This window comes from Varanus komodoensis, unplaced genomic scaffold, assembly GCF_004798865.1.
Source record: "Varanus komodoensis strain SLA01 unplaced genomic scaffold, ASM479886v1 scaffold5, whole genome shotgun sequence".
Taxonomy (NCBI): Eukaryota; Metazoa; Chordata; class Lepidosauria; order Squamata; family Varanidae; genus Varanus; species Varanus komodoensis.
Window position 1 is genome coordinate 16,674,722 of NW_025336087.1, and position 16,934 is coordinate 16,691,655.

The window sequence follows — 16,934 nt, forward strand, 5'->3', positions numbered from 1 at the left end:
TAGTGGACAACTCTGATCAGAACTGTGAACAGTAGGGCAAAAGGTTAAAGCTACTTCCCTCCATCCCACAGCCTTGAAATGGTTTGGTACCAGCTTGTTAAAAAAATAGTTTCACATCAAAGTTAACCCTGTGGACAAATGTTACATCTAGATTGAGTGTGAGATACCCTCTGAAGTATCCTATTCTGAAGTTTTATTTTTGACATGTATTCTTGAGTAAACGTGGAAAATGGATTACAGTTGTATTTTCTGATATAAGATCTCTCTCTTGCTTTCTCTGATTTCTTTCTTACTTTAGATGGATCGTTGTAGTAGGACAATTTTATCTATGTTTTTCCCTGTCAGGAATGTCATTTGTCTCTGGCCAGAACTACAGTGAATACTAGAACTTATCCCAAGCATACAGTCCAGCATCAGTAGGATAAAACTTACTAGAACATCCTCGTAACAGCTGGAATAGGCCTAGGCATGAGAAATCAAAATACAGTTTTGAGAGCACTTCCCAGAATCCCTGTAAACTTTACAGAACCTTTTAACTGTATGCTCTCTATTGTTGCTGGGGGGAGCTGTGCTATACATGAAAGTTAAATGAATGTCTATTTTACACTTGCAAACTGTAGTGAGCAATGGTTTCTAAAAAATTAAGACTGCAGGCAAAACAGGCTGTGGTACAGTACTGCAGTCCACCTTCTACTCCAAATGACCACCCAAACAGTGGCAGGTGATGAGGCATCAGAGAAGCAGAAAGAGTCAATTCTATTCCTGTAGTCATGATGGTGCAACGATTACAGCAAGCATGGAATGCATAAACTGCACAGCCCAAAGTGTATTTTTCAAATCTGCATTGGCAAGCATTTAAACATGTATAAGGATCAGAGGAGCAGATAAAAAGCATGGCATGGTGACTTGGGGTGGGGAGAAGAGCAGTGTTGATTGTGTGCTTCAAAAGTGAAGTAACAGACAAGGTTGTTGGAAGCCTACCCCTGCTCCATACATCCAGGTCGAAAAATTGCTTGGCTGACCACTGAAAACAGGCACAGTCTTTATACAAAAACTGTGAGCATCTCCATTCAGATAACTAGGGTGCCATTGAAAACACTTCAAGGATGCCTTAATTTTTCAAAAGTTTTATTGTTAAGTTTGAAGACTAGACGAGGTCATACTGTTTTAACATCATTCTACATAATTTAAGTATATACAAAAACATTAGAACTTTACACAGGTTGCCAAGGTTGCAAATATCATTGTGTCTGAGATATTCTGTACTTACTGACACATCTGAAGCCAGGATTGAATAGTATATTTCGTATTTTGTGGTATAGCACAGATACACTCAATAGTATCCCTAGTCTTCAAAGCTCACATTAATTTGCATGTGTTCATTCCAAAAGAGAAAGTCAACCTAAAAATCAGAACGGGGTGTTTTTCTGTGTGTGTTCTTGTGAGAAGCCCTTAATAGAACATTAGATTATCCTAAGCCTTGTGCATTATGTTTTACTTTCCAGGCTACAAAAGTAGCAAAATAAGGAGATTTAGAAAGGTGAAATTTGCCTAGAAATATCTAACACTCTGGGATAAACAAAGGAAAATAAACTCTTCCTCACTCCAATGCCATTTCACTAGTGAAATTAATACAAAAGTTGAGGACAATTTCATAACATGTGTCCAACAATTTTAAAGTTCACATTCCTCAAGTCACTCAATTTCAGCTACTAGATACCCGAAAGTAGGTGGTTCGAGTGCTGTGACTCTAAGAAAACCAACACAGAGATGAGCCTAAACACAATTTAGTATACCTGAAAAGCACCTACTTCTGCTGGCTTCAGTGGAATTATGTCAGATTAAGCAAACTGAAGATTTCTCTGTAACCTTGGGCAAATTCACATATGGCTCTGGTATGTAAGCATTACAAGTGGTTTGGTACAATAGAAAGTCTCAGGATTGTGCCCCCCACCCCCTGGCATTCCAATGGAATATTTTCTACACCTCTTTTGACATTCAGTGAAATTTTGGAGGGTGAGAATTAGGACCCAGTTTAGGGTGTGCAGGTATGGATTGCCAAAAAGGAAGGCATGCAGATCTGAAAAAGAGGGCAAAAGGGAGAGCAATTTGTATATATTGCATATATTAATACCAGATTGGATAGTAATAAAAATTTAGATTTCACAGAAGACCATGCAATTTCCAAACAAAACACCCCTCCATTCTTAATTCACACCTTACCCAACTCAGCCAAGTCAGCTGCATATTCAATTTACTAATTCCAAATGATACAGATCCTGCTCCAAATGAATTTCCTTTCAACATATTATCCCCATACTGTTCAATCATTCACATTACTACCCCTTCCCCATCAAATTACTATCATGATATATAATTGCTATATTGCTGCACTGCTATAGAGCCAGTGCTGGGAGAGAAGGACACAAGAGAATTTGGTGGATGGCCAAATTTTCTTTTCTTTTTTCCCTCCCTCCCTTCCTTCTCAAAAAGTAAATCATCAAGCCAAGGCATTGCATTGGCTCCCCCAAGCTGAGCTACCTGTTAGCAGCACAATGGTATGGAAAACAAAAGGGCTGCTTCCATTGTCTGGGCGAAGGGGAACATTTCTTTCACCACAGAATGCCATGCAATGGTAACCACATACCCAGGGGAATTCACTTCAGCTTGTGTCAGGCAGCTTAGGCCAGCAATCACAGCTCCTTGTTTTTGGCTACTATTAAAAGATCAGAAGCCACCCTTTATTTGATCTGGTAGTAGGCATGTTGAATTTGGACACTTTTCCAGACAGCCCGTCAAATGCCAGGTAGTCCAGGAAAAAGGGGAATGTAAAGCTAACCTAACTTGCTGTTCTCACCTCCAACTTCTACACATTCAATCCAAGTTCTGAATATGCACACTAATTTTACTTAAGTCTGTCCCTTCCATTTTACTGAACCTTGAAAAAGGCAGGCTCCATTCTTGGGTATGTACAGAGCCGATGCATGAATCATTATAAATGTGTTATGTTCACATCTTTACAGTTTAGGAGGGGACAGTGGTGTGCTCCCCAATGAACGCTGAATGTCTGAAAAGACTTATGAGCCAGTCAAAGAAAATAATTACACAAAAAATGCTGCATGTGTCAGGTGGACACAGGTAGGCCTCAGTTCATAGAAAACATTCTACATGCAACTGAGGGTAATACTAGCCTGACTCCCACCACTTCACAGGAGAAGCATACATTTTTGGGTACTGTGTGGACACTTCCCCTTAATTTAGTATCAAAGCCTACTGCCATAATGACTCAGTGACCACTTACCTTGGCATACTGGCTCCTGAGCTGACTTAGTACCACTGCAGTGCCAGTACTTCCGCTTATGAAGATTGTAAATCACCACTACTTCTAATGTATGTACAGGTGTGTGATACATTTCCCTTTAATAAGATGGATCATGCAGATGTAGGGCTGACCTAGACACATGTGCACACCACACAGTGTCTCAGAATTCAGTCATCCAACCCTTGTTGACGCACAGTTGCATGTGTGAGCTTCCTGCATGGAAAAGTGCCTGAGGTGACCAGGTAACTGGAAAGTTTGTTGGAGGGGTTTGTCAATGGTGTCCATCAGCACTGATCACATCTGTCATTTGTGAGTTTGTGAACAGACGTGTGTGAACACATCCTTACTAAGGAACCCATCCTGCAGCACTAATGCATCTTGCACAATGACAGTCAGAAGCAAAAGAAAGTGCGGTTTAACTGTCAAGCTGCGTCAAATCCAAAGGACTCCATCCAGTGGGAGTTCCTCTTTTGCAGGCTGCACAGAAGACCAAGCTACAAGTGAGGTTACTGGTGTGGAGGCAATTAGTATACATCTGCTTTGCTATATAACAATTCGAGGGAAATGCTTACTGGTGCTGATGGTGGTTTCCCTTGAAACGCACACAGCAACAACTTTTAAGACACTTTTTTTTCTGTAGGGGCTATGGCAGGGAGAAGAAAAGTTTAAATCCCCACCCCACAATCCTGAATCTTCCTTATAGCTGCTATTTACATAATAAAACAGCAACAGCAATGCAAATTAACTGCTGACACCCCTGCAATGAAATAAACAGGTAGTCCTGATCATTCATTCCTACTCATTTCAGTGACACCTGCAGAGAAGACCTTCCTAGTGAATTGGATCTACAATTACTATAAAGATGTCAAATACATTTCTCTTCATTTCTAATGGTGTAACAGAAGCAAAATGTGGCAAATAAATTGTTCAGGCTCATACAAATGAACTATTAAACTGAAAGAAATAAATAAAAGAAGGGCAAAGATGCAGTCCTTTCAAACAGTAGACTAATGAACTTACATGTTCAGTTTTTCAACATGATGTACTATAAACTATAGTACATATCAGTTAATTGCAAATCCAAGAAATTATGATTCCAATATATTTTAAGGGAGAATACTGATAAATAGAAATATTTTGTAAGAACATACTGATTAGCAGCTCAAAGTGCTCCATCAGTTCAAACTCCATTCATTGAGGTGGTACTAGCAGTAGCAAACTAAGTCTGCAATTCTATTCATACTTTCTGGGAAGCAGAAACTTGACCTATTTCTGATTAGATGCATACAGGTTTGCACTATGTTTGCACAGTTTTGCCAATTTGCGATTTTTTTCTGTTATTTATGGGAGGTCCTGCAATATTTCTTTCCAGTGAGACCTCCTGCAGAGTATGAACTGCAGGTTATTATCCTGATCCATCAAAAGTAGTCTGCATTGCTTTTTATAGAAGGGTCAACTTACAGAAGGGCATTGAATATTGTTTCCTGTACAGGGCAGAGGTTGTGAATGCAGGACTGGACAATGGCAGTCACTTTGATAGCATCAATCAGCTGTTCATGATGTGAAGGGCCAAATCCAGGCACCATCTGTCCCCTTTCTCCAGGTGGTCGGCACTAAAATTGGTCATTGCCAACTAGTTTGGAGGTAAATCACATGTAGACCTCTGGACTTTGGCATGTGTTTCTTGTCAGGATGCCAAGTCCCAAAACTGCAAAATTTGTCCCATAAGAGAAAAAAAAACTTTCTTCAAGTCTAGATCCACTAAAAATACTGAGAATATCAACAATTCACACTTATTTTACTCCAGAGCAGGTCTATATAAGTAAACAGAATTGCTCTGGAGTAAAAATTACAGCATTTTTGTATGAGCCTAAAGTGCAGAATATGAACAGTTTGTAGTTTAAAGCCATTTCAGTCACCAACCTTATTCCATCAGCTTTTTCCACCCTAAAATGCAATTATGATTGACTTTCTCTTTAAAATTATTCACTACAATTGAAGACCACTCCATAGATAACATTGTTAAGAAATGTTAACACAGTTACAGACAAGACAGTAACAGTCTAGTGGATTTGGTAATGCAGTACAAATCCAACTAAAAACAAAACAAAAAGAATCATTAACTTAACAGGGTTGCACAGGACTTTGACATTTCTCATACATAACTTGTTTTACCTTGAGTAGATTCTCAAAGAGAGAATCTCTGGATATCCATGTCTAAGCCTTACAAAATAAAAATGTGAAGAAACACAGCTTGAGAATTATGTGCTCTTTATGTAGACAGATCTATTTTTTTACTGGTTCATGGTATTTATTTATTTATTGAGAGAGACTTTCAAGAGAGCTTCCCCTGATTATTAAAGGTTTATGACCTAAACTGTTTGAAGCAAATCAGATTTTATTGTCACTACACGGAGAATCAGACATTGTATAAAGATTGTGAGTGACTCTTTTTTTTTAATTGAAACTCCTCTTTTGCAATTAAAGGATGGCTAGTTGTTCATGAAGGTCACAGAGTCTGGATTTTTATCTCTGTGATTTTCCTCTTTTATGAATAATGCAATAGTATCAAAATTCATAGCATGATGTATTAATGAGACACAAAAATAGAAAAAAAGTAAAACACCAAACCCTACCACAACATGCTATGAAATCAAGAATGAAAAGGATGGTTGTTTGGAGGTTTCATGGGATGGGAAGGCTTCCAAGAACTGGAAAGGAAACTGATAGAATACCGATACCTTGCGAAAACAAAAGTGCCAGGAACTTCAGCACAAGCAAGTATTTCACCCAAGAAAAATGTCACCTACTAAGTACCTAACAGTGTTCACACACATTTGCCACAGTAGTGGCTAGAATGAATCAGAAATGAGGAGCCATTTATACTTCGCTCTGACAACATCTCTGTGTATTAATTCCAGTGGTAACAGGATCTCACACCTTGTTTGGCTGAGGTCGGGCAGGGACAAGTGTTGCCCTTGGAAACAACACAGTTATGCGCTATGATAACTTTGCATACACATGGCTGTCTAGCATGAATTGGTGTGCCTTGTACCCTGTGCCATCCCAATCAAGCCACTTCCAGCACTGCATTTTAAGATGGGAGCTCTGAGGCACAAAGGTCCATGTTGCCTCATCAGTGAGCAAGAGAGCTGGATTTATGGCTAATTCAGATAATCAGCTGGAGAAGTGGTTATAAGGCAATACGCTCATCAGGTGAGAATATTGCTTCCCTTGAAGTGATACGCTCTGATGTATAAGCAAGCCCATCTGTGATAGCTGATCTGTGATATATAATTCACACAACTAATCCATGGTATGTAGCAGTTGTCATTACCGCATGATCCAGCAGTGTGGAACAGCACTGAAAAGCCAGAGTCCCACATGAATAATTCCTTCTCTATGCAGCAGTAGAAAGCTCCATCACTGTGGAGCACGGGAGCTGTAATGTATAAGAAAGACAAGCAGGAATCCTGTGTACTTTGGACTGCCTTTGATTTAACATCTTGCCTGTTCACATAGTGGTTTTATCCTATTATCAGGCCAGCATGTACTCTATGCCTTACAAGTAATTATAATTCGACAGCCCGACCAATCCATACCTTGTACCTTTGCTAGTTAGAGGAGGTGATGGAGCTATGGGGGATGTTATAACCTGTCCTCAATTACTGGAGATTCCACAGGGACTTCCCACCCTGTCAGTCATACCTTTGCAGGTGTACGAGCTAGAAATGTCCTGCTTTGAAATGAACTCTGATATTCTTAGGAAGCTGAACTCTGCATCCAATAGCACATCCATTGGTCCCAGCTGCTTTTCCTTGTAAACAATTGCAGCAGATCCCCAGCCCTGGTCAGTATTTCTGATTTTTGGAGCCTGTCCCATATCTGAATCAATCCCTCCCACTTTGTTCCCTCTTCTCTCCCTGGTCAACAAAATTGCCCTTTGTGTATCCTATAGAAACCATCCCCTCAAACCTGGGTGCTTGACGAGCTTTGTAGAGCTGATAGTTAGCATAATGTTAGAGACCTTATTGCATGACAATGGAACCCCAGGCTGTACATAATTTTTATCCATATGCTGAAAGACAGTGCTGTAGTGGGGTTATACCTTAGAGCAAGGAGACATGGTGTGTTATGGCATGCACCCCTAGATCTCACATCCCCTTTACCTAAAAAGCCAAAGCAGGCTTCTCAAAGAAGTCAACTCCTAGCTGCTCCACGAGGCAACTGACAAGGAAGAAAATGCAGGAGCAAATGAATGCTGTTTCTCCAGCATACATATGCACCTATCTCTCCTGCTACAGTTACTTAAGTCCCAAATTTGGTCCATGGTCGTTCATCTCAGCATCCTTTAGGAACAAAACTACAAGCTGAAGTCATCAACAAAACCATCAGCTTTGTAATGTACCAACAGCACATTTTGCTCCATAAATCCAAGTTAGTTCATTGAAAGTAAAGAGCAGTAATTAATGAGATAAACACAAAAGACAGTGATGATGTTCACAGCATGCTGAACAGAAAACAAAACACATGGAAATGAAACCCAGGGTTTGTGGACTCGGATCTTTGAAAAGGAAAATTACAAAAGGTAGTTTGTAACATCAGGAGGACTGCAGACCACAGAAATTCTTCCAAAAAGTGTCATTAACCTCGACAATGCTTGATAGGCACAAGGGAAACAATCAAATGCAGTCATCCCCGAGAAAAAACTTATTGCTAAAGCTGCAGGATCACTTCTTGCAAGTAAGATGACTGCAAGGGTTTAGAAGCAATGAACCCACTTGCCCTTTCTTGAATCGCAAGCCACTGTCATTCTGATATTATCTTCCTTGCAAAAATGATGCTGCTGTTTCTTATATATCCCTAGCCATATTTCAGCCAGTATGAAAAACTGAGAAGAAAACTTGACAGGTAAATTCAACAGAAAAACAGAGTAATAGTTGGAACAGATTTTAAAGGAGCAAAAGTAAAAAATAAAATCAGATTTGGACCATTTTAAGGGCAGGCTTAGACCTCCTTACAAAAGACAGTGGCCTACCAGAAAGTGAGCACTTGTTCATGAAAAAACCATCCAACTTCCTACAGGTTTTGCACAGTTTCTTCTATGGAGATTTTTTTTAGGAATATCAAAGAGTTGTGCTGTTAAGTGCAGATCCTCGTCAGTCCTCTTCTGTACAGCCCAAGAGCTCTGACCGTAAAGTGATTCTGCCATACCATGACCAAGGGAGGATCCTTATGTGCCGTGCATAGATTGGAGGGTCAATGACGTTCTTTCTGTGGGTATCGTTGTCAAAGTTTCCCTGGAAAACCTGAAAGGTGACCAAAAGGGACCCATTAAGGGAAATAATACAAAAGAACTCCGGTTGGTGGCACGTCAAAGCAGCACAGAGAAAATCTGCAACAGTGGCTAAACAGACTGTATTTATTTTTAACATTTATACTTTTCTGAACTGCCATCAAGGCAGTGCACGGAGATTTAAAGAATAAAAGCAAAAAACACAAGGGACATTATCCCACAGCATCATTCCAATGACACAAATTACATTGCAAGAACATCAGGCATGATGCCAATACTGTGAACCGGCACAATGGATTTTTGGGTGAATCTTGTCATGCAAGCCAATGCTACTGGCATTGTTCTAGAAGTCCCTTTCATTTGTAACCATAGTTTTTCAACTTTCTGTCCTCAGTTGAACCCTCTCTAATCACTTTTTATTAATATTTTAATTACTAGAAATGAATAAACAGCACACATTTTGGATGGAAAAGTAGAAAAATATGTTGGCTGAAAGGCTTGCTATCTCATTAAATGCTGCTAAAAAGAAAAGTTGATTGTTGTGCTTAGCTGTTACGAAACATAGAATCATAGGGCATTAGAGTTTGAAGGAACTTATAAGCCATCAAGTCCAATCTCCTGATAAGCACTTCAAGTTAAAGCATCCCTGACAGAAGGCTATCCAAGCTCTTCTCCTACAAAGATATGATAGAAAATGCCTCCACCCTTAACTCCATGGGAAGTGGTGATGGGAAGAGAGATTAATAGATGGAAAGGGTAGAGGTGGAGGTAAGATAGCCACATAGAAACCAGAAGGCATTCTGTGGTAAAATATTCAACACTCTGCTGCCAGTGCTTCATCATCAAAGATATTAAGCCATCTTTTAATGGTACTTTGGGATATTGTTGGGCAGACCAATCAATAAGGGGCGAATTATTGTTTTATGCCTGTTTATAGAGTTCTGAAATTATTTTTTATCACTGGCATGCTTAGACATACATCACTATTCCCACTAAAAAGAATGCTAAAGAATGCAATGTCACATACCTCAAATACAGGTCAGCTGATAGTGAATATATGTAAATGTAAACTACAAATATATGTAAATGTAAACTAGATGTAATGTCTTGATTTGTAAGTTACATTTTAGGGTGAATTTATTCAGGTATGGCAAGCTAACATGCAGACAGATATTCATTTTGCAGCTCTCCAGATAATTGCTTTATTTTGCAGGGTGTGCACAGTCAACACACTCCAACAATGAAGATGGAGTGCAACATCTGGAGCTGAAAGTCTTTCCCCTAGACAGAGGTTCTGCTGCAGGCAATCCTCCTCTTCCTAAGATTTACATTGGAATCTTTCTGTTGCGAAAGATGTGATTCCTCCTTCTCCACCATCACTTCCTTGGTGATCATATCTTGCACATGGAATGTTTGTGTGTCACAGACATCTGTTTTTCATGTTTGCAACTGAAAACCACCAGCATCCACTTCCCCACCTCTTGACTGCAGCGATACTAATACGAGTACTAATACTAATAAAGATTACAGCTAGGGCAAATTTATTCAGGCATCAGCACACAAGGCAAAGCATGCTGAAGCAGATCAAAGGCCTCTCTAGTCCAGTATTCTGTTCACACAAAAGCTAACCAGATCGCCATGGGAAGCTCCCAACTAGGATGCGAGAGCAATAACCCTCTTCCTTATGTTCACTGGCAACCAGTATACAGAAGCACATTGCCTTCAATACATACCATCGTAACTAACCATTAATAGCTTTCTCCTCCATGAATTCATCAATCAAACCATCCAATGCATAACCATCAGCATATCTTGCAGTACAGTGGTGCCTTGGCTCATGAACACCTCAGTTCACAACCAAATTGGGTCAAGAACAGAAATTTCAGAAAAATGTTACCTCAGGTTGCAAACTCCGTATCGAGTGACGATCATGATTGCAATCGCGCCCATCTTCCCTGCAGTCGTGCTGGGGGGCAGGGTGGCTGTGCTTGTGCTTGGGGGGTGGGGGAGATGACCACGATATTTGTTGTTCTTTGTCACTTTGCTTCAAATTTTTGTGATTGAAAAATAGTTACAGAATGGATTAACCTTATTTACATTGAACCTCATGGGGAAATTTGACTTGGCTCATGACCAATTTGGGTCGCGACCAGAGTTGTGGAACAGATTAAGCTTGTGAGCCAAGGTACCACTCTATAGCTAAGTTTGTTTGTTTGTTTGTTTAGAGTATTTGCATGCAGTCCCATCGCATAGCCTCAGGACAGCTTACATAAATAAGAAAAATAAAATAAAACATAATACAAATAAAATCCAGATCCACCCTGGCTGCAGATTAAAACCTATATAACTGATGTTAAGAATTATTAAAATATTGTTGAAATAAAAAGGTATTAGCCTGGCGCTGAAAAGCAAATAACGACAGCGCCAGGCAGACCTCTCTGGGAAGCGCATTCCATAGGTGGGGAACAACCTCAGAGAAAGCCCTCCTCCAGGTATGCAGTCTCCTAATGTTTTTCATGGAAGGTTCCCGGAGGAGGGCCTCTGGTGCCGATCTCAGGGGGCGGGAGGGCAAATACAGAAGAAGGCGTTCCTTTAGGTATCCAGGTCCCAAGCCGTTAAGGGCTTTATAGGTAATAACCAGCACCTTGAACTGAGCCCAGACTTCGATGGGAAGCCAGTGAAGCTGGTAAAGGACTGGGGTTATATGAGAGTAACGCCCAGTCCCCGTCAGCAACCTGGTTGCTCTATTTTGCACCATCTGAAGTATCTGGACTGTCTTCAAGGGCAGCCCCACGTAGAGCGGGTTACAGAAATCCAACCAGGAAGTAACCAATGCATGTGTCACTGTCACTAGGCAGTCGTCCTCCAGGTAGGGACGCAGCTGATGGATTAACCGAAGGTGAAGGAAAGTGCTCCTTCCAGGGACAGCTCTGGGTCGAGGAGCACTCCCAAGCTGCGGACCCTGTACTTTAGAGGGAGTGCAACCCCATTCAGGGCAAGGTCAAAGTCACCTACCCAGGAGCTCGAACCACCCAGCAACAGGACCTCCGTCTTGTCTGGATTGAGTTTTAGTTTATTGGCCCTCATCCAGCCCATTACCTTGGCCAGGCACTGGTTCAGTACAGCCACTGCCTCACCTGGATTGGTTGAAAAAGAGAGGTAGAGCTGGGTATCATCAGCATACTGATGATTCCGCAGCCCAAACCTCCTGATGACCTCTCCCAGTGATTTCATGTAGATGTTGAATAGCAAGGGGAACACAATGGAATCCTGCCGTACTCCATGGCATAGCTGCCATGGCGCAGAGCCAAAGTCCCCCAGCATCACCTTCTGGAATTGGTCATCGAGGTAGGAGTGGAACCACTGCCAAGCAGTGCCTCCAACCCCCAGTCCCGCTAGCCTATCCAGAAGGATACCATGGTCGATGGTATCAAAAGCCACTGAGACGTCCAGGAGGACCAACAGGGATGCACTCTCCCTGTCTTTCTCCCTGCACAGGTCATCATACAGGGCGACCAAGGCAGATTCAGTACCGTACCCGGGTCTGAAGCTGGACTGAAATGGGTCCAGATAGTCAGTCTCATCCAAGAGTGCTTGGAGTTGTCCCGCCACCACCCATTCCAACACCTTGCCCAAAAATGGGATGTTGGCCACCGGTCTATAATTGGAGGCCATCTCTGGATCCATGACGCCTTGTTTAGGACCGGCCTGACTACTGCCTCCTTTAGAGGAGCAGGCACCCGGCCGTCCCTCAGAGAGGCGTTAATGACCTCCAGGATCCAGGCACCAATCCTGTGTTTGGCTTTGGTCAGCAGCCACGATGGGCAAGGGTCAAGTAAACAGGTGGTGGGACGTACTTGTCCAAGCACCTTGTCCACATCATCAGGCCACAATAACTGAAATTCATACAATAATATCTGACCAGACAGAGTCATTGGCACCTCCCCTAGAGGATCTGAATCACTAGTGGTGTCCAGCTTGTGACAAATCTGAGCGATTTTCTCCTTAAAGTGCTGGGCAAAGTCATCACAGTGGGCCATCGAGGGTGGTACAGGATCTTTCTTAGAGCCAGGATGTACCAGCCCATGTACACTTGAAAGAGCTCTGCTGGACGACACTGTGAGGAGGCAATGGAAGTGGAGAAGAATTTCTTCTTTGCCGCCCTCACCTCCACAGCATAGGCTCGATGATGAGCTCATAAGCATGCTCGGTCAGATTCATCTTGTGATTTCCTCCACCTATGCTCTAGATGTCTCCCAACCCGCTTCATCGCCCATAGTTCAGGTGTATACCATGGGGATGAACAGGCTCTGCCAGACAGGAGAAGACATTTAGGAGCGATCGTGTCAATAGCTCTGGCCATTTCCCCATTCCACAGTTCAACCAGAGCATCGACAGGAGCACCAGCTTTATCAACCGGAAACTTCCCCAGAGCTTTCAGGAATCCATCCGGATCCATCCGGCTCTGAGGGTGGACCAACACAATACGGTCTGCACCCTTACAGAGGGAAAGGCCAGAATCAAGCTCAAACCTCATGAGGAAGTGATCTGACCATGACAAGGGAGTCAGACACAAATTGCTCATCCGCAGATCACCCTCTTCCTGCCCTGTCGAGAAAACCAGGTCCAGTGTGTGTCCATGTTCATGGGTCGGGCCTATGACATGTTGAGACAGCCCCATGGCCATCATGGAGGCCATGAAGTCCTGAGCTGCCCCGGTCAGAACAGTCTCGGCATGGAGATTGAAGTCCCCCAGGACCAACATCCTGGGGGTCTTCAACACCAGGTCCGAGACGATCTCTGTCAGCTCAGGCAGGGAGTCTGATGCTAAACTGAAACTAAAGTTTCATAGTTTAGAATCATAGAACAGTAGAGTTGGAAGGGGCCAGAAGGCTGTTGGGTCTAACCCCCTGCTATTGCAGGACACTAAGTTACTCCATCACTTTTAACTATGCACTGTGTGAAGAAGAACTTCATTTTATTTCCTGAGACTTCTACCATTCAGCTTCCTAGGCATACCCCAGGTTCTAGTATTCTCCATGCTAACTGGAGAATGCTGACAATTGAAGAATTGTTTCTGTCTAAGATGGTAGAGAATGGCATCTTTGCGAGCTTAAATACTTCTGTGTGTAGTACTCCAGTGAAAACATTCACATAACCTTTGAAATGTTTCAAAAACAAATTGATGAAGGAATAAAACAGTATAAACTTGGTAGTATCAGTAAAGCAATCTCCTTCCTCACAGCATGCTCCTACTATTTCATGAGCTTAATATTTCACGCTTAAGCAGCAACAACTCTCCCATTTCTGTTTTCATTCTTTACATCTTCCTTTTGATTCTAGCTTTTATATTCACACTCTACTGTGCTAGAACATAAATCTGTCCGGTTAAAAAAGGGAAATTGGATGCTGTTTCTACAGATTGGGATAGATGAATTTGTCAGTTTCAGTTTTTCTGATTTTCTCATTGTTCCATTTTTAAGTTGAGATTTAAGTTAAGACAAGACTGTTAGGATTTTTGCTAATCTTAAATTTAGTGCATCTTGAATGCTGAGATTCCTATCTTCTCCCCCACACCCCAAGTTCACATGAACAACTGTGTGTGCTTTTTGTGTGCATTTATCCTAATAGATACTTTTTGCATGCAGTTTTCCCAAGGGTCTACATTTTAAGCAAGCTATGTTTCAAGTATAATGCATGTTAAAATAATATATTCATGACTACAGTGCTATACACATTTTTATTGGAGAACTTCATTGGAGAAGTACAAATTTTGAAAGGATGAGTTTCCATTTGTGCATTGATTTGAAAGTGTGAGATTGAGTAAATTCCCATTGAAAAGTAACCCAAACAAAATTCTCCACAGTCCTACCTGCAGCACAACCCATCTCTTTTGCACCATTTCTTCCCTTCCTTGCAGAGTGCATCAATAGCCTTTAACAGTAGCTCCCTTTGCTGTCATGTGATCTATCCAGGAAAGGCCTTCATCTTCCATCAAAGCAAAGAATGTGTGAATGCATGTATACATTTTAATTATATTTATTTCTCAAGGAGGTTTTCAGAATATTCCACTCCATTTTGTTCTTACAACAAAGCCAGTGTGGTGTAGTGGTTAAGAGCATGGGACTGGGACTCAGGCGATCTGGGTTCTAGTCCCCGCTCAGCCATGGAGCCCACTGGGTGACTCTGGGCCAGTCACAGACTCTCAGCCCAACCTACCTCACAGGGTTGTTGTTGTGGGGATAAGATGGAGGAGAAGATGTAAGCTGCCTTGAGCCCTTTGTAGGAAAAAGGTAGGATATAAATCGAAAAATAAACAATCCTGTGATGTTAGCTAGGGTGAGAGTCAGAGACTGGCCCGAAGTCATGTGGTGAACCTTATGGATGAGCAGAGACTATGCCCTGGAACGCCTGAGCTCCAGTCCAATTCTTTCCTGCCCACTCTGGCTCATGTACAACTCTCTGAATGCAACAGTGGTCAAGAGTGCTGGAATGGGACTCTGGCAATCTGGGTTCTAGTCCCCACTCAGCCACGGAGCTCATTGGGTGACTTTGGGCCAGACACAGACTTGCAGCCCAACCCACTTCACAGGTTTGTTGTTGTGAGGATAAGAGAGAGAGGAGGAGGATTATGCAAGTTGCCTTGGGTTTCTTGGAAGGAATATATATATATATAATAAAACGTAAACTAAGGATATATGCACGTGGAAGAGTTTTTGCTCACATATCCCTAGCTGAAAGGGGAAATATGTGAAAACTTGCCCTGTATGCTAAAGTACCATCCCTCAAAGAGTCCCTGGAGCTATGTGAGGGCAGCAGCTTCCAGGGCTTCAGCGGCAGCATTTATGAATCCTTTGTGGGGAAGAAGGAAAGTGGGAGGACTGATTCCTTCTGCTTCTCTCAAACACGACTGGTAGCACTGCTGCCTAATGGGGGCCCAGAGCACCAGGATCCATTTGTGCAGCAGGCTGTGACTTCATGCACATATGCAGGGCAGGAACAGAATGGGCATTCCTGAACTTAAAATGTTTGGAAGTCAGCAAGACCCACTGCTTGACCCACTTGGAGTGCCTGCAGATGTCACATTTAACTCCTGTTTACCTGTTTCAAGCCAGTGTTACTGAAAATCAACATCCAGAGGGCTTCACAATAAAAGTAACCATATGATAAAAATATCAGCTAGCGACACCAAAGGTCATTGCAAATGACCCTACAGAATGCATATGTATTAGTATTTATGTATTCGTTTTTATACCACCCAGTAACCAGAGCATTCTGGGTGATTTACAACAACACATAAAAATATATAGCATACATTAAAACATCAAATGGAAGCGGAAGTAAGCCTGAGGTCCTAAAGATGGCCCATTTTAGTAAAAGTCAAGTGGGAGAACGTATGGTATGATGTAGTGATTAGCATGCTGGAACAGCAAAAACAGCATCTGTGCAGTTATTAAGCTATCTGGCTGAGCCTGGCCAGTCATTAACCTGCACAACAGGATTGTTGTGAGAATAAATAGAGTGTGTAATGGGAAGAATGGCATGCATCATGCATTCATCCTTAGAGAAAGCACAGAATAACACGTGTAATAAATAAAAGGTATTCTTTAAGGCATGCATATATTATTATTCTTTGTCATTTGAAGAGAAGGACTAAGGGATGCTAAGCTGTTTTCTAAAACAAAACAAAACAAAACAAAACAAAACAAAACAAAACAAAACAAAACCCTAAGCTCTGTTACAAAAGTAACATTTTCTTGATTCTACTCAATTTATGAGAAATCCTGGGGAACTCAGTCTGCTTAATCCCTTGGTATAAAGATTTTTTTGAAATGAAGAGTTTATTTTTGAACAATAGCTGTGGGATGCAATTAAGCTGTCTTCTTTGCAGTATTTACCAAGACTTCCAACAGAGCAAAGCACTCCCCCACCCCCCGATGACAAATGTGAGAATCCTGCAAATACAACATGATTAATATCCTCAAGGAAAATTTATCCTTGGCAACCAGATAATTGCTTCTTAAGGATCAGTGGTGGACTAGAATCAGGCTAGAGTCTAGAGCTGGGCGGGTGGCTTGTGGCCTGCCAGATGTTTTGACCTGCAACTCCCATGAATCTTTGCCAGCACAGACAGTGGTGAAGGATTATGAGAGCTGTACACCAAAGCATCCGCAGGGCCAAAGGTTTCCCACCCCTGGCAATTATGTATGGAATCATCCTTCTCACAATAATCAATAAGATATTCCTTTCCCATGCATAAAGTATTATTTTTATGCCTCACTTTTTCACTGAACATCTCAAAGCAGGCCACATACC

At 41.9% G+C, this 16,934-nt stretch overlaps 1 protein-coding gene across 1 annotated transcript in view; it reads right to left on the reverse strand.

The window, feature by feature from the left end:
• Positions 1 to 8,481: 8,481 nt before the first annotated feature.
• EDIL3 (EGF like repeats and discoidin domains 3) overlaps positions 8,482 to 16,934 on the reverse strand; it is a 198,283-nt gene continuing 189,830 nt past the window's right edge. The window contains exon 11 of the mRNA XM_044446122.1: positions 8,482 to 8,631. Coding sequence (XP_044302057.1) covers positions 8,482 to 8,631 — 150 coding nt within the window. The remainder of the gene's footprint in view (positions 8,632 to 16,934) is intronic.